Below are 17,245 nucleotides of genomic sequence, written 5' to 3'. Positions count from 1 at the left end.
CACCTGTGTCCCATGTGCTAGTCTCAGTAGTTGCAGTTGGTAGCCCATCCCAGGTGAATACTGTAGCACCTGTGTCCCATGTGCTAGTCTCAGTAGTTGCAGTTGGTAGTCCATCCCAGGTGAATACTGTAGCACCTGTGTCCCATGTGCTAGTCTCAGTAGTTGCAGTTGGTAGCCCATCCCAGGTGAATACTGTAGCACCTGTGTCCCATGTGCTAGTCTCAGTAGTTGCAGTTGGTAGCCCATCCCAGGTGAATACTGTAGCACCTGTGTCCCATGTGCTCGTCTCAGTAGTTGCAGTTGGTAGCCCATCCCAGGTGAATACTGTAGCACCTGTGTCCCATGTGCTCGTCTCAGTAGTTGCAGTTGGTAGCCCATCCCAGGTGAATACTGTAGCACCTGTGTCCCATGTGCTAGTCTCAGTAGTTGCAGTTGGTAGCCCATCCCAGGTGAATACTGTAGCACCTGTGTCCCATGTGCTAGTCTCAGTCGTTGCAGTTGGTAGCCCATCCCAGGTGAATACTGTAGCACCTGTGTCCCATGTGCTAGTCTCAGTCGTTGCAGTTGGTAGCCCATCCCAGGTGAATACTGTAGCACCTGTGTCCCATGTGCTCGTCTCAGTAGTTGCAGTTGGTAGCCCATCCCAGGTGAATACTGTAGCACCTGTGTCCCATGTGCTAGTCTCAGTAGTTGCAGTTGGTAGCCCATCCCAGGTGGATACTGTAGCACCTGTGTCCCATGTGCTAGTCTCAGTAGTTGCAGTTGGTAGCCCATCCCAGGTGAAAACTGTAGCACCTGTGTCCCATGTGCTAGTCTCAGTAGTTGCAGTTGGTAGCCCATCCCAGGTGAATACTGTAGCACCTGTGTCCCATGTGCTCGTCTCAGTAGTTGCAGTTGGTAGCCCATCCCAGGTGAATACTGTAGCACCTGTGTCCCATGTGCTCGTCTCAGTAGTTGCAGTTGGTAGCCCATCCCAGGTGAATACTGTAGCACCTGTGTCCCATGTGCTAGTCTCAGTAGTTGCAGTTGGTAGCCCATCCCAGGTGAATACTGTAGCACCTGTGTCCCATGTGCTAGTCTCAGTCGTTGCAGTTGGTAGCCCATCCCAGGTGAATACTGTAGCACCTGTGTCCCATGTGCTAGTCTCAGTCGTTGCAGTTGGTAGCCCATCCCAGGTGAATACTGTAGCACCTGTGTCCCATGTGCTCGTCTCAGTAGTTGCAGTTGGTAGCCCATCCCAGGTGAATACTGTAGCACCTGTGTCCCATGTGCTAGTCTCAGTAGTTGCAGTTGGTAGCCCATCCCAGGTGAATACTGTAGCACCTGTGTCCCATGTGCTAGTCTCAGTAATTGCAGTTGGTAGCCCATCCCAAGTGAATACTGTAGCACCTGTGTCCCATGTGCTCGTCTCAGTAGTTGCAGTTGGTAGCCCATCCCAGGTGAATACTGTAGCACTTATGTCCCATGTGCTCGTCTCAGTCGTTGCAGTTGGTAGCCCATCCCAGGTGAATACTGTAGCACCTGTGTCACATGTGCTAGTCTCAGTAGTTGCATTTGGTAGCCCATCCCAGGTGAATACTGTAGCACCTGTGTCCCATGTGCTAGTCTCAGTAGTTGCAGTTGGTAGCCCATCCCAGGTGAATACTGTAGCACCTGTGTCCCATGTGCTAGTCTCAGTAGTTGCAGTTGGTAGTCCATCCCAGGTGAATACTGTAGCACCTGTGTCCCATGTGCTAGTCTCAGTAGTTGCAGTTGGTAGCCCATCCCAGGTGAATACTGTAGCACCTGTGTCCCATGTGCTAGTCTCAGTAGTTGCAGTTGGTAGCCCATCCCAGGTGAATACTGTAGCACCTGTGTCCCATGTGCTCGTCTCAGTAGTTGCAGTTGGTAGCCCATCCCAGGTGAATACTGTAGCACCTGTGTCCCATGTGCTAGTCTCAGTAGTTGCAGTTGGTAGCCCATCCCAGGTGAATACTGTAGCACCTGTGTCCCATGTGCTAGTCTCAGTCGTTGCAGTTGGTAGCCCATCCCAGGTGAATACTGTAGCACCTGTGTCCCATGTGCTAGTCTCAGTCGTTGCAGTTGGTAGCCCATCCCAGGTGAATACTGTAGCACCTGTGTCCCATGTGCTCGTCTCAGTAGTTGCAGTTGGTAGCCCATCCCAGGTGAATACTGTAGCACCTGTGTCCCATGTGCTAGTCTCAGTAGTTGCAGTTGGTAGCCCATCCCAGGTGAATACTGTAGCACCTGTGTCCCATGTGCTAGTCTCAGTAATTGCAGTTGGTAGCCCATCCCAAGTGAATACTGTAGCACCTGTGTCCCATGTGCTCGTCTCAGTAGTTGCAGTTGGTAGCCCATCCCAGGTGAATACTGTAGCACTTATGTCCCATGTGCTCGTCTCAGTCGTTGCAGTTGGTAGCCCATCCCAGGTGAATACTGTAGCACCTGTGTCACATGTGCTAGTCTCAGTAGTTGCATTTGGTAGCCCATCCCAGGTGAATACTGTAGCACCTGTGTCCCATGTGCTAGTCTCAGTAGTTGCAGTTGGTAGCCCATCCCAGGTGAATACTGTAGCACCTGTGTCCCATGTGCTAGTCTCAGTAGTTGCAGTTGGTAGTCCATCCCAGGTGAATACTGTAGCACCTGTGTCCCATGTGCTAGTCTCAGTAGTTGCAGTTGGTAGCCCATCCCAGGTGAATACTGTAGCACCTGTGTCCCATGTGCTAGTCTCAGTAGTTGCAGTTGGTAGCCCATCCCAGGTGAATACTGTAGCACCTGTGTCCCATGTGCTCGTCTCAGTAGTTGCAGTTGGTAGCCCATCCCAGGTGAATACTGTAGCACCTGTGTCCCATGTGCTCGTCTCAGTAGTTGCAGTTGGTAGCCCATCCCAGGTGAATACTGTAGCACCTGTGTCCCATGTGCTAGTCTCAGTAGTTGCAGTTGGTAGCCCATCCCAGGTGAATACTGTAGCACCTGTGTCCCATGTGCTAGTCTCAGTCGTTGCAGTTGGTAGCCCATCCCAGGTGAATACTGTAGCACCTGTGTCCCATGTGCTAGTCTCAGTCGTTGCAGTTGGTAGCCCATCCCAGGTGAATACTGTAGCACCTGTGTCCCATGTGCTCGTCTCAGTAGTTGCAGTTGGTAGCCCATCCCAGGTGAATACTGTAGCACCTGTGTCCCATGTGCTAGTCTCAGTAGTTGCAGTTGGTAGCCCATCCCAGGTGGATACTGTAGCACCTGTGTCCCATGTGCTAGTCTCAGTAGTTGCAGTTGGTAGCCCATCCCAGGTGGATACTGTAGCACCTGTGTCCCATGTGCTAGTCTCAGTAGTTGCATTTGGTAGCCCATCCCAGGTGAATACTGTAGCACTTGTGTCCCATGTGCTCGTCTCAGTAGTTGCAGTTGGTAGCCCATCCCAGGTGAATACTGTAGCACCTGTGTCCCATGTGCTCGTCTCAGTAGTTGCAGTTGGTAGCCCATCCCAGGTGAAAACTGTAGCACCTGTGTCCCATGTGCTAGTCTCAGTAGTTGCAGTTGGTAGCCCATCCCAGGTGAATACTGTAGCACCTGTGTCCCATGTGCTAGTCTCAGTAGTTGCAGTTGGTAGCCCATCCCAGGTGAATACTGTAGCACCTGTGTCCCATGTGCTAGTCTCAGTCGTTGCAGTTGGTAGCCCATCCCAGGTGAATACTGTAGCACCTGTGTCCCATGTGCTAGTCTCAGTCGTTGCAGTTGGTAGCCCATCCCAGGTGAATACTGTAGCACCTGTGTCCCATGTGCTCGTCTCAGTAGTTGCAGTTGGTAGCCCATCCCAGGTGAATACTGTAGCACCTGTGTCCCATGTGCTAGTCTCAGTAGTTGCAGTTGGTAGCCCATCCCAGGTGAATACTGTAGCACCTGTGTCCCTTGTGCTAGTCTCAGTAATTGCAGTTGGTAGCCCATCCCAAGTGAATACTGTAGCACCTGTGTCCCATGTGCTCGTCTCAGTAGTTGCAGTTGGTAGCCCATCCCAGGTGAATACTGTAGCACTTATGTCCCATGTGCTCGTCTCAGTCGTTGCAGTTGGTAGCCCATCCCAGGTGAATACTGTAGCACCTGTGTCCCATGTGCTAGTCTCAGTAGTTGCATTTGGTAGCCCATCCCAGGTGAATACTGTAGCACCTGTGTCCCATGTGCTAGTCTCAGTAGTTGCAGTTGGTAGCCCATCCCAGGTGAATACTGTAGCACCTGTGTCCCATGTGCTAGTCTCAGTAGTTGCAGTTGGTAGCCCATCCCAGGTGAATACTGTAGCACCTGTGTCCCATGTGCTCGTCTCAGTAGTTGCAGTTGGTAGCCCATCCCAGGTGAATACTGTAGCACCTGTGTCCCATGTGCTAGTCTCAGTAGTTGCAGTTGGTAGCCCATCCCAGGTGAATACTGTAGCACCTGTGTCCCATGTGCTCGTCTCAGTAGTTGCAGTTGGTAGCCCATCCCAGGTGAATACTGTAGCACCTGTGTCCCATGTGCTCGTCTCAGTAGTTGCAGTTGGTAGCCCATCCCAGGTGAATACTGTAGCACCTGTGTCCCATGTGCTAGTCTCAGTAGTTGCAGTTGGTAGCCCATCCCAGGTGAATACTGTAGCACCTGTGTCCCATGTGCTAGTCTCAGTCGTTGCAGTTGGTAGCCCATCCCAGGTGAATACTGTAGCACCTGTGTCCCATGTGCTAGTCTCAGTCGTTGCAGTTGGTAGCCCATCCCAGGTGAATACTGTAGCACCTGTGTCCCATGTGCTCATCTCAGTAGTTGCAGTTGGTAGCCCATCCCAGGTGAATACTGTAGCACCTGTGTCCCATGTGCTAGTCTCAGTAGTTGCAGTTGGTAGCCCATCCCAGGTGGATACTGTAGCACCTGTGTCCCATGTGCTAGTCTCAGTAGTTGCAGTTGGTAGCCCATCCCAGGTGGATACTGTAGCACCTGTGTCCCATGTGCTAGTCTCAGTAGTTGCATTTGGTAGCCCATCCCAGGTGAATACTGTAGCACCTGTGTCCCATGTGCTCGTCTCAGTAGTTGCAGTTGGTAGCCCATCCCAGGTGAATACTGTAGCACCTGTGTCCCATGTGCTAGTCTCAGTAGTTGCAGTTGGTAGCCCATCCCAGGTGGATACTGTAGCACCTGTGTCCCATGTGCTAGTCTCAGTAGTTGCAGTTGGTAGCCCATCCCAGGTGGATACTGTAGCACCTGTGTCCCATGTGCTAGTCTCAGTAATTGCATTTGGTAGCCCATCCCAGGTGAATACTGTAGCACTTGTGTCCCATGTGCTAGTCTCAGTCGTTGCAGTTGGTAGCCCATCCCAGGTGAATACTGTAGCACCTGTGTCCCATGTGCTCGTCTCAGTAGTTGCAGTTGGTAGCCCATCCCAGGTGAATACTGTAGCACCTGTGTCCCATGTGCTAGTCTCAGTAGTTGCAGTTGGTAGCCCATCCCAGGTGAATACTGTAGCACCTGTGTCCCATGTGCTAGTCTCAGTCGTTGCAGTTGGTAGCCCATCCCAGGTGAATACTGTAGCACCTGTGTCCCATGTGCTAGTCTCAGTCGTTGCAGTTGGTAGCCCATCCCAGGTGAATACTGTAGCACCTGTGTCCCATGTGCTCGTCTCAGTAGTTGCAGTTGGTAGCCCATCCCAGGTGAATACTGTAGCACCTGTGTCCCATGTGCTAGTCTCAGTAGTTGCAGTTGGTAGCCCATCCCAGGTGGATACTGTAGCACCTGTGTCCCATGTGCTAGTCTCAGTAGTTGCAGTTGGTAGCCCATCCCAGGTGGATACTGTAGCACCTGTGTCCCATGTGCTAGTCTCAGTAGTTGCATTTGGTAGCCCATCCCAGGTGAATACTGTAGCACTTGTGTCCCATGTGCTCGTCTCAGTAGTTGCAGTTGGTAGCCCATCCCAGGTGAATACTGTAGCACCTGTGTCCCATGTGCTCGTCTCAGTAGTTGCAGTTGGTAGCCCATCCCAGGTGAAAACTGTAGCACCTGTGTCCCATGTGCTAGTCTCAGTAGTTGCAGTTGGTAGCCCATCCCAGGTGAATACTGTAGCACCTGTGTCCCATGTGCTAGTCTCAGTAGTTGCAGTTGGTAGCCCATCCCAGGTGAATACTGTAGCACCTGTGTCCCATGTGCTAGTCTCAGTCGTTGCAGTTGGTAGCCCATCCCAGGTGAATACTGTAGCACCTGTGTCCCATGTGCTAGTCTCAGTCGTTGCAGTTGGTAGCCCATCCCAGGTGAATACTGTAGCACCTGTGTCCCATGTGCTCGTCTCAGTAGTTGCAGTTGGTAGCCCATCCCAGGTGAATACTGTAGCACCTGTGTCCCATGTGCTAGTCTCAGTAGTTGCAGTTGGTAGCCCATCCCAGGTGAATACTGTAGCACCTGTGTCCCTTGTGCTAGTCTCAGTAATTGCAGTTGGTAGCCCATCCCAAGTGAATACTGTAGCACCTGTGTCCCATGTGCTCGTCTCAGTAGTTGCAGTTGGTAGCCCATCCCAGGTGAATACTGTAGCACTTATGTCCCATGTGCTCGTCTCAGTCGTTGCAGTTGGTAGCCCATCCCAGGTGAATACTGTAGCACCTGTGTCCCATGTGCTAGTCTCAGTAGTTGCATTTGGTAGCCCATCCCAGGTGAATACTGTAGCACCTGTGTCCCATGTGCTAGTCTCAGTAGTTGCAGTTGGTAGCCCATCCCAGGTGAATACTGTAGCACCTGTGTCCCATGTGCTAGTCTCAGTAGTTGCAGTTGGTAGCCCATCCCAGGTGAATACTGTAGCACCTGTGTCCCATGTGCTCGTCTCAGTAGTTGCAGTTGGTAGCCCATCCCAGGTGAATACTGTAGCACCTGTGTCCCATGTGCTAGTCTCAGTAGTTGCAGTTGGTAGCCCATCCCAGGTGAATACTGTAGCACCTGTGTCCCATGTGCTCGTCTCAGTAGTTGCAGTTGGTAGCCCATCCCAGGTGAATACTGTAGCACCTGTGTCCCATGTGCTCGTCTCAGTAGTTGCAGTTGGTAGCCCATCCCAGGTGAATACTGTAGCACCTGTGTCCCATGTGCTAGTCTCAGTAGTTGCAGTTGGTAGCCCATCCCAGGTGAATACTGTAGCACCTGTGTCCCATGTGCTAGTCTCAGTCGTTGCAGTTGGTAGCCCATCCCAGGTGAATACTGTAGCACCTGTGTCCCATGTGCTAGTCTCAGTCGTTGCAGTTGGTAGCCCATCCCAGGTGAATACTGTAGCACCTGTGTCCCATGTGCTCATCTCAGTAGTTGCAGTTGGTAGCCCATCCCAGGTGAATACTGTAGCACCTGTGTCCCATGTGCTAGTCTCAGTAGTTGCAGTTGGTAGCCCATCCCAGGTGGATACTGTAGCACCTGTGTCCCATGTGCTAGTCTCAGTAGTTGCAGTTGGTAGCCCATCCCAGGTGGATACTGTAGCACCTGTGTCCCATGTGCTAGTCTCAGTAGTTGCATTTGGTAGCCCATCCCAGGTGAATACTGTAGCACCTGTGTCCCATGTGCTCGTCTCAGTAGTTGCAGTTGGTAGCCCATCCCAGGTGAATACTGTAGCACCTGTGTCCCATGTGCTAGTCTCAGTAGTTGCAGTTGGTAGCCCATCCCAGGTGGATACTGTAGCACCTGTGTCCCATGTGCTAGTCTCAGTAGTTGCAGTTGGTAGCCCATCCCAGGTGGATACTGTAGCACCTGTGTCCCATGTGCTAGTCTCAGTAGTTGCATTTGGTAGCCCATCCCAGGTGAATACTGTAGCACTTGTGTCCCATGTGCTCGTCTCAGTAGTTGCAGTTGGTAGCCCATCCCAGGTGAATACTGTAGCACCTGTGTCCCATGTGCTCGTCTCAGTAGTTGCAGTTGGTAGCCCATCCCAGGTGAATACTGTAGCACCTGTGTCCCATGTGCTCGTCTCAGTAGTTGCAGTTGGTAGCCCATCCCAGGTGAAAACTGTAGCACCTGTGTCTCATGTGCTCGTTGCAGTTGTTTACAGGATCACAATCCATCTTGCAGCATTCTAATATATCAGATGCGAGGTATACTGAGGTATCCAATCTAAAGCTTGTCCTCCTGACAGTGTTGTCTTTATGCATGCAGGATGCATGGATGTAAACAATGACAGGACACAGTTCATGCACACTTAGGCTTCTTTACCTTGCATGCTTATGTTTGCATCAATTGTTACTATTTTTCTTTTCTTGAATGTCCACATTGTTAGGGCCAGATTGCGCATGACATCTGTTGTTTAATCAACTTTGAAGAGTGTTTTAATAGACATGTAAATAGATGTATTTTGTTCCTAAAAGAATGTAGAAATATTCTTCTTGGTGAGTTATTTGTCTGGCTGCAATGTGCTGTAGAACGTTGCCCTGAACAGTGTCAATGTCTGACTTTTTTACTCTGTCAGACATGTGAGTTGCTTATCTGAAGAGTGCAGGGTATTATCTGATGTAAAGCACAGGTTCTATCTGGTAAACAAGGGGAATTCATCTGATGCTAACAGACTAATATGTTGCCACTAAAAATCAGCATGCATTTACTTCACAAGGCACAGTGAACCATGATTTGAAAACAATGTTTGCGTCTTTAGAGGGCACTTTGTCTTATTCTGTGTTTTCTGTGCTGATTTTCTCTGGAATTTTACATCCTTCAACATGAATAGATTGTTGCACAGAGCTGCTCCAACTTTTGCATGATGTGTTCACCATTGCTTCTTGACTGTTCCATCACATGGCATGCCTGTTTTGTCTGCAGGAGAATCTATGAATAGTTATAGTTATGATCATTGTAAGATATGTTTAAGACGCAGGCACTAGTTAAACTGACAAGCATAATCTCAGGTTCAAGGTGTATGTATTATTGTATAGATTGTTTTTATGCAGGTAGAGAAATTTGTTGCTATATTTTTGTTTCATGAGAGAACATATTCCCCTTTTTTTATAACTGTATCTGACCCGTGAAGATTTGGTTTGAATAGGTCTTCAGCAAACCAGGCTTGCCACAAAAGGCGACTATGCTAATTTATTATTTAGAAACTGCCGCCATATGGCTTTAATAGTGCTGAGTGTGGCTTAAAATTAAACTCACTCATTCACTATGACCGTATCTCTAGATGAAATGAAATCATTACCTATCTGCATAGGGTTAGCCTGTAACATTCATCTAGTGCTTTACATGTATGTGCAGGTATGCCTGCTATGTAGGTAATGGTTAGTTGGCATTCAACTCATTTCATAGTATTTTGTAATTCTTGCTATGAATATATACTCTCACTAAAAATAATTCCAGTATCATTGAAAAGTTTCAATTTTGTCGTATTCACTACCTAATGAGCAAGTAGTGAGCTTTGATGTGTGTGTTATTGCAGGCAGCAGAAGAGAAGAAGGCAGAAGAGGAAGACGAGGAGAAGATGCCAGACTATGATGAGGAGACAAAAAGACTCATTGAAGGTAAATACCCAAGTTGTATGAGTTGGTATAGAGCACATAGAATATCAATCGCTTTACTCATCCTTCTAGACTTTCTGTTACAAGAATCCCAAGTATGATGTAGCTAAATGCATTGAAATGTCACACTTAATGACTCAGTTGATTGTGTTATAACCTGACGATAAGAGTAGTTGTACCTTTCTCCTTCAAGAACCTTTAATGTCAACATATAGGGTGCACCTCCCTCTGTCCTACCAAATATATTTTTCTGGAACACACCAAAGCCGTGACAAATACCATTCATCAAGTGCCAACATCCATGGGTTTCTTACACCCATTATGTGGCAGTGCCACTTTTGCTGTCCTGGGTGCCATTGTACAAAGTGATCTTAGGGCTTTGGTGATCATAGCTCCCATGCCTTAACATAAAATTACAACTGTTGCATCACCAAGGTTGTTTCATAGAACAGTCCCTAGACCTTGAGCCATAAAAATGTCACTTTTAATTTTGACCACTGGAAGTAAAAACAACCAATCTCCAGAGTGACAACAATTTTCTATCACTTGGCAGCACTTGACATGTTTTAGACTGATCAATAGATTTGATCCATGTCCATATGGGATAGATCAGTGCTGTAATGTCCAAAACTGGATTGTTTGGTCTAGTATTGATTATTTAAATATTTCCATCATTTAGCTGATACAGAGCTAGATGCAGTGTTAAACAAAGATCTATCTATGTAACTCCTGTTACATGACAGAAATCTCTGCATACAACAATTGCCTCTGTCACGTCATAATGTTAACATTCATTACACTCATTCAAAATGACATCTTTTAGTGGCAGATGAAGCGCGTCGTTTGTATGATGAAGCTGACAAAAAGGTTAAAGATGTGGAGTCACAAATAAGGTATGGCTCTTTGCAGTTGTATTTTGAATTTCTGGTTTTTTTGGCTGAGTGCTGTAGGTGTGCTTAAGTGCTATGTAGAGTTGCTGAGTGCTGTAGGTGTACTGATGTGCTATGTAGAGTTGCTGAGTGCTGTAGTTGTGCTGAAGTGCTATGTAGAGTTGCTGAGTGCTGTAGGTATACTGATGTGCTATGTAGAGTTGCTGAGTGCTGTAGTTGTGCTGAAGTGCTATGTAGAGTTGCTGAGTGCTGTAGATGTCCTGATGTGCTATGTAGAGTTGCTGAGTGCTGTAGGTGTACTGATGTGCTATGTAGAGTTGCTGAGTGCTGTAGATGTGCTGATGTGCTATGTAGAGTTGCTGAGTGCTGTAGGTGTGTGGATGTTATCTTGACAGTTTCTGAAGTACAGAACAATTGTTTCAGGTTTGTCTTCACTTTTTCAGCAATGCCAAAAAATACTTAGAGAAGGACTTTGGACCAGAGAATGAGTATGCCTTCCTGTACAACAAGTGTTTTGAATACACAGAGAGGGAATACACCTACAAGTTATGTCCCTTTGACAAAGCCTCGCAGAGACCAAAGTCAGGAGGATCGGAAACTAACCTTGGGTGAGGACATGCTGTCTTGGAATACTTGAACAGTACTAGTCACGATATGACTGAAATATTGCCGATGTGACATTATATATTGACTCACTCACTTGAACAGTAACATGGAAAAAGATGTCCTTCCTTCCGTTAAGGCTATTGTTGACTATGTAGTGATGCCCTTTTCTTTGAAATGTTTCAGGCTCTGGGGTCACTGGGATGGAGCATCTGATGATAAGTATTCAGCACAAAAATATGAAAAGGGCCAGAACTGTTGGAACGGCCCTGACAGATCAGTAAAGGTGAGAGCAAAATAGTATGCTTTGAAGGCTATTCCTTCAGTGTGAACATGATTGTGCTGTAGATACAGCTGCAGTGTGAACATGATTGTATTATAGATACAGCTGCAGTGTGAACATGATTGTGTTATAGATACATGTCCAATGTGAACTTGATTGTGCTGTAGATACATGTCCAATGTGAACTTGATTGTGCTGTAGATACAGGTGCAGTGTGAACATGATTGTGCTGTAGATACAGGTGCAGTGTGAACATGATTGTGCTGTAGATACAGCTGCAGTGTGAACATGATTGTGTTATAGATACGTGTCCATTGTGAACATGATTGTGTTGTAGATACTGGTGCAGTGTGAACATGATTGTGTTGTAGATACAGCTACTGTTAACATGGTTGTGTTGTAGATATTGCTGCAGTGTGGGATTGAGAACCAGCTACTGTCTGCATCAGAACCCAGCCGCTGTGAATATCAGTTTGAGTTTGCCACACCTGCACGATGCACACAACCAACGCCAGAAGAATATCAGATGAATTATGATCATGATGAACTATGAGATCCTAATCTATACTTATAAAAACTCCAGCATTTTGTCTGTGTCAGTATCTCTCGTATTTAAGTGAAAATATTAAATGTGTTTTGTTGTCATTGAATTTTGTACCTTAAAACTGACTTGAACCCTCCAGTTATAATAAAAGTCTTAGATCCATTTGTTTCTCTTGGCTGAAAAGAAGGCTTTCTTGCTCATTAGCTTGAAGTGAACAGACTGTCAATGTTGTTCTTCTGCAAAGATCAGGTCCATAATTCACATATTATAATACAATTCACAATATATTGAATAAAATGAGAAGATTTTTTCTTGAGCTTTGATAGAGATAAGTTGTTATTCCATCCCAGATTACTGGACATACCACAACACTTTGATGTGTCTGTGGTATTGTGCTGTTCATGCTAAGTCCAAACCATTGTATATGGTATGAAATGGGTCAAGATGGTTTATCAAAATATTTTTAGGATGTCATACACTGACCTACTAAATGGTCACTTCACTTACAGATTAAGTAATAAATATACATGTTCTTCAAGCAGATTGTGAGTGTACTGAATGAGTAAGATGTTGTGCATGGAAATAAATTTTATAGAAAATCCCACAGGTTGACGTTTTGCTTCTTACAAGAGCTGAGAATCTTTTGGTTCTAAAAATTCTCCTCATTATTGTTTGCACCATAGGCTACTGAACCAGTTGTTGAGGTATCATTTTGAAAAAACAACTTCCAGCAAGCAATAATGCAAGGAAAACATATGAAACTCTCCTTTAGGATGTATTCAGCATTGTTCGTATATATGAAGTACAGTACATTCTACACTTACAAAATGTTTTCAACCAAATGCAAAATTTGGCATAAAAATTCTTTTAAGAATGATCCTACTGGATTCTTGTTCCTGTTTTCTAAGGAAGTTCGAGAGAAGTTGCAAGTGAGGATTGGAAACGAGGAAGACCAACTCCCATCACTAAGTATATGGATAATCGCTAGTCACACACAGTCAAAAGAGGCCTTTTATACGTGCAATATTAATAACGTGTAATGGTTTATGTCCCATTTGTGACAATGTTGTGTTCGAACGTTATAATCTAATGGCAATTTAAAATTTGATTAAAAGTATGAAATAATATCAGTTTCTCAAGAAAAAGACCACTTTGTGAACCACCAACAGATTCACCCCAACTTAACCATAACCACTAATATTAACCACAAAACATCAAATCTAGGTATCTGTCATTCAAAGATCGCTAGTCGGTAACTCGAAAACAGTATTTATACACAGTGCTTTTCAGAAAGGCCGCAACATAAACTATATTTTATATAACGCTTTCCCAGAAAAGAACAAAGTCTATTACTTTTTCGGGTTTAGTCACACCTAGAACTCGAACGAACATCGTAATTGCGAGCACTCAGAGCAAGTGGGACTAAAACCTCACGTACTGGTCCCAACATACCATGGATAAAGGTACATGTAACTGAATATATTATATTTTTGTTAAAGGTCAGTAATAAGCCAACCAATGGTAACTGTTTATTGGAGTGCACGTTTAAGTAAACATTACATGTTTATTGAATTCGGAATGGTGTGTAACTGGGTAGTTTATCTTTAGGCAGGATCCAGACACGGTGGACCTGCGTCGATGTGGTCCGGGCACTGACAGGTGAACATCCGCACGCCAGCAGCAGGTGAACAGATATGAGAACATCCACCATTATTGACGCCACACCGGTTTGTGCCTAGAAATATAAACACGTATACCACGTGGATGTAAAACGCAGACACGGGTTTTATGTTCAGGCTGTTCTGTTCTATCGAATGTTGCTAACATCAACTGTCGGTAGCATCGACTGGCTTGCCGCACAAAACTTGGGTCATCCCTTACGATGTTAGTGTACAACACAAGTAGATATACACCACTCGGAGGTTTAAATTACTGAACAAATACGAAAGAACACCCTACATTCACGACTTCTAAAAGACCCGTCTGAAAAGCTGTTTCAACCTTTCTCAAGAACAATTTATCTGAGTTTATACGAGTGGCTACAGCTGGTAAGTTGATGGAACAGTCCTTTGTATGACGTGGAGACGCACGGAAATGAAGATCGTGTTTCAGATGTGTACCTTTAGGTTGTCTGTAAGGATGCATGACCTTGACATCTAGTGGTCTTCTGAACGTCACCGTGGTATATGTCCTCATGTCACCACCAGTCTCGCGGACCCTGGACAGTGTCCGCCGTCTCCACTCTGTCCAGTAGACGTAATCCTGTACAAAGATGCAATCCTGAACATATACGGATCGACACACAGGGAACAGTCTCTATCAACGTCATCCATTCGCTATCCTTCAGAGTTAGCCAGACCAAGAAACAATTTGATGGTTCAGGGACATATTCCCAAAACGTGTAAGTAAAGCACCATACCTCTATAACAGCCACAGAGAACATATGTTGATGTTGTTCACTGTGGCTGAAAAATAGTACTCTTCGATTACTGCCGTCCATGTCGGAGCTGTAGACAACACCAATGCTCCCGTCAGTCCACATTAAACGCCGCTCACCATAGTCTGGGAAAGATGAGATGGTGAAAAAGTAAAATGTGAGAGGAGATATTGCCTCGCAGGTATATTTTGCACTTCTCGTAAATGTCTTGTTGACGTTTAATAAATATTACTTTACACATGCCCACATCAACAATATGATTTATAACCATGTAATTTACTTATGCTCCTGTTTTGAGCAATCGTCTTTGTTTCATCAGCATGTATATTCTGGCAACTTACCTATGGTCAAACCATTGGGCCAGACGATGTCGGTTGTGATGATAGCCGTCCTCCCTGCCCCGTCCATCCCACTCATCTCAATACTCGGTGTCTTCCCCCATGTACTCCAGTAAAAACGTCTGCCAAAACAGTGGACCACTCATTGGAATTCCACACATAATGTTCAGGGGTTGTTACTAATTCATCTATATCCCGTGGCCTTCAAAGAGAAGTTCATTTAAAGCGACAATTGGCCGAAGTAGTATCATCTGGCATTTAGGAGTGCTCTGATCCATTGATTTCTCAGTTTCTGGGCAGACAAGATAAGGAGAGCAATTTGTAAAGTTCTATTTCTAGGAAAGATCAGCAACAAATTTACCATGAAATACCGTACCATTTCACGGACACAGGGTGTAATGATGCTTTTTTTCCAGTTCAGTCTATAGGTTGCCGTGATACAACTATTTTGTTAACCCTTCACAAAGTCGTCGATGTGAATTAAAGCTGGGTCCCAAAAATGTGTACCTACGGCTCTAAGTAATGCTTGTCTTACTTACAGTTAGGGCGAATACAGCATTCGAACATACAGTTATACCCGAGCAACTGGTACTCAGAGAGTAGTTCTGTCCATCAAGGGGACCATTCTTATTGACTACACCTGATGAACAACCACAATGAATGGGTATGCTTGAATGATTGTACCCTTCACTTGGATCAAGCGCTAGGGCTCGTGGTCTATCTAGATGCCTATGCACTGTCCTGATGAGTCTGGTCTCCAGAGTGACCACCCTGATAGCACCATCCTCTGCGTCCACCCAGTACAGAGCCTTGTGTAGCCAGTCATACGCCACGCTCTCGGGGAATCTTATCCCGGTGGCGACCAGTACAGTTGGAGATAGCAGAGTGCTTCCATTCAGAGTGGCCCTAATAAGCCGGTAAAAAATCATCATTCACAAATTTACACATTAAATGAGAATAACACACTTAGAAATTTCTAACCTGATGTAAATGTGATTGTGAAACAAAATTATAAGACAATCGTCGAAGTGTCTGCATATTGCATAGCAGGACAGACATTTGAGACAATTTGCCGATTGAAACAAAGGAGTATGATTCGTACATTGCACTGCGGCCCTCCCTGCAACTCACATGTTAATGGAATGTGACATGAGATCTGCCCAGAAGATACGCCCCATTTCCTGGTCCACGTCTATTGCGACAGCTCGCTTCATGGCTGCAGGACGGCGGATGTTGACCATCCGTGGGGTGGAGGAGTCTAGTTGGTCAATCATACGGAGTCTTCGCCAGTCCACGACAAGTAGGGAGGGAGCAGGGCCTAGCACTGTGACACGGCAATAAACATGTACGCCTTATTTCTACCTGTGTGATCAGTACAATGTTATGATCACGTATATCTTAACACAAACTTGATGCTCTTATAGAAGGGCATTTACAAGTAACGGCTTCTATCATCTTCCGGGCTTCTGTCATATCGATATTCAGTCTGTTTCATTTACCCGAGGAAACAGAGTAATGAACACTTGTGTCCTGACTCTATTGAATGTGATCAGCACAAAGTAATGAACACTTATGTCCTGACTCTGTTGAGTGTCATCAGCACAGAGTAATGAACACGTATGTCCCAACTCTATTGAGTGTGATCAGCACAGAGTAATGAACACGTATGTCCTAACTCTTTTGAGTGTGATCAGCACAGAGTAATGAACACTTATGTTCTGACTCTTTTGAGTGTGATCAGCACAGAGTAATGAACACTTATGGCCTGACTTGACACTGTATTTTAGCAACTCAAGAATGGCTGACTACACTGCAAGTACGACCAGTCCTCTGCATTTCACCCTAATGCCCTAACCTGTTTGGACTGAATATAGTGTTACCTTCAGGTCGACACCGAGTACGGTTCACGAGGATGTATCCATGGCGACAGGTGCAAGTGAAGCTTCCCGCTGTGTTGTGACAGGTGTGGGAGCAGGTACCCGACTGACGGCACTCGTCCACATCCTTACAGTCACCCCCCACGGCTGTGTATCCGGCTTTGCATGCCTCTAAAATGCACAGTTATTAAATACACACACAAAGACGTAAAAGGCCAGGTAACATGTGAGTATATGTTTACAAAGTAACTTCAGTTCCTCATATGCTGATACAGGAACAGTTGCAATCTGCCCATGTAATTCAGACATCCAAAACATGGACACATTTCTTTTGTCTCGAATATCACAACTGACTCGATGAAAAGACTGAAGTGCATGGTAGACTGTTTCGCTTACCATAATTTGTAGATTAGATCAGGACAGAATCACAACTCCAAAACAAATAGTAAAATGCACGTGTTGATACCTGTATTTCAAAATGACAATGAAAATACTACACAACCAATTACTGTTTGAGTTAAAGGTCGAGTCTGAGCTGAACGTTTAAGTAAAATAAATCATTGTTTCCATGAGCGTGACAAAGGATTTTGAATAACAAAAGCAATCACCAGATGAATCAAATATGATACATTTCTGAATGCTGAACGTACTAGGCGTGCGACAGGTCTTCTTATCGTCACCGAGGGACAGGCCATCTGGACATGCGCACTTGAAGCTGTGTCTTGACCCATTTCTGATAGTTGGGAGACAGATTAAACAGCCCCCGTTGTCCGGCCCACACACAGATTTCCCTGATG

General features: G+C 45.7%; 2 protein-coding genes across 5 annotated transcripts in view; one reads left to right on the top strand and one right to left on the bottom strand.

Annotated features, from left to right (window-relative positions):
* LOC137290380 (glucosidase 2 subunit beta-like) overlaps positions 1–12,395 on the top strand; it is a 41,127-nt gene extending 28,732 nt beyond the window's left edge. For all 4 annotated transcript variants that reach the window (XM_067821277.1, XM_067821275.1, XM_067821279.1 and 1 more), the window contains 5 exons: positions 9,398–9,479; positions 10,300–10,369; positions 10,810–10,974; positions 11,156–11,255; positions 11,656–12,395. In XM_067821277.1, the coding sequence (XP_067677378.1) occupies positions 9,398–9,479; positions 10,300–10,369; positions 10,810–10,974; positions 11,156–11,255; positions 11,656–11,805 (567 nt within the window). In that variant the 3' untranslated portion in view covers positions 11,806–12,395. The remainder of the gene's footprint in view (positions 1–9,397; positions 9,480–10,299; positions 10,370–10,809; positions 10,975–11,155; positions 11,256–11,655) is intronic.
* Positions 12,396–13,312: 917 nt separating this feature from the next.
* Positions 13,313–17,245, bottom strand: part of LOC137290672 (low-density lipoprotein receptor-related protein 4-like) — a 54,552-nt gene continuing 50,619 nt past the window's right edge. The window contains exons 23-30 of the mRNA XM_067821752.1: positions 17,099–17,239; positions 16,452–16,619; positions 15,703–15,895; positions 15,256–15,477; positions 14,575–14,693; positions 14,216–14,358; positions 13,917–14,058; positions 13,313–13,531 (exon numbers count right to left, since the gene is read on the bottom strand). Of these exons, the coding sequence (XP_067677853.1) occupies positions 13,401–13,531; positions 13,917–14,058; positions 14,216–14,358; positions 14,575–14,693; positions 15,256–15,477; positions 15,703–15,895; positions 16,452–16,619; positions 17,099–17,239 (1,259 nt within the window). The 3' untranslated portion in view covers positions 13,313–13,400. The remainder of the gene's footprint in view (positions 13,532–13,916; positions 14,059–14,215; positions 14,359–14,574; positions 14,694–15,255; positions 15,478–15,702; positions 15,896–16,451; positions 16,620–17,098; positions 17,240–17,245) is intronic.

This window comes from Haliotis asinina, chromosome 7 (assembly GCF_037392515.1).
Source record: "Haliotis asinina isolate JCU_RB_2024 chromosome 7, JCU_Hal_asi_v2, whole genome shotgun sequence".
Classification (NCBI taxonomy): Eukaryota; Metazoa; Mollusca; class Gastropoda; order Lepetellida; family Haliotidae; genus Haliotis; species Haliotis asinina.
The sequence above is the reverse complement of the archived record's forward strand: the minus strand, read 5'-3'. Positions and strand labels throughout refer to the sequence as shown.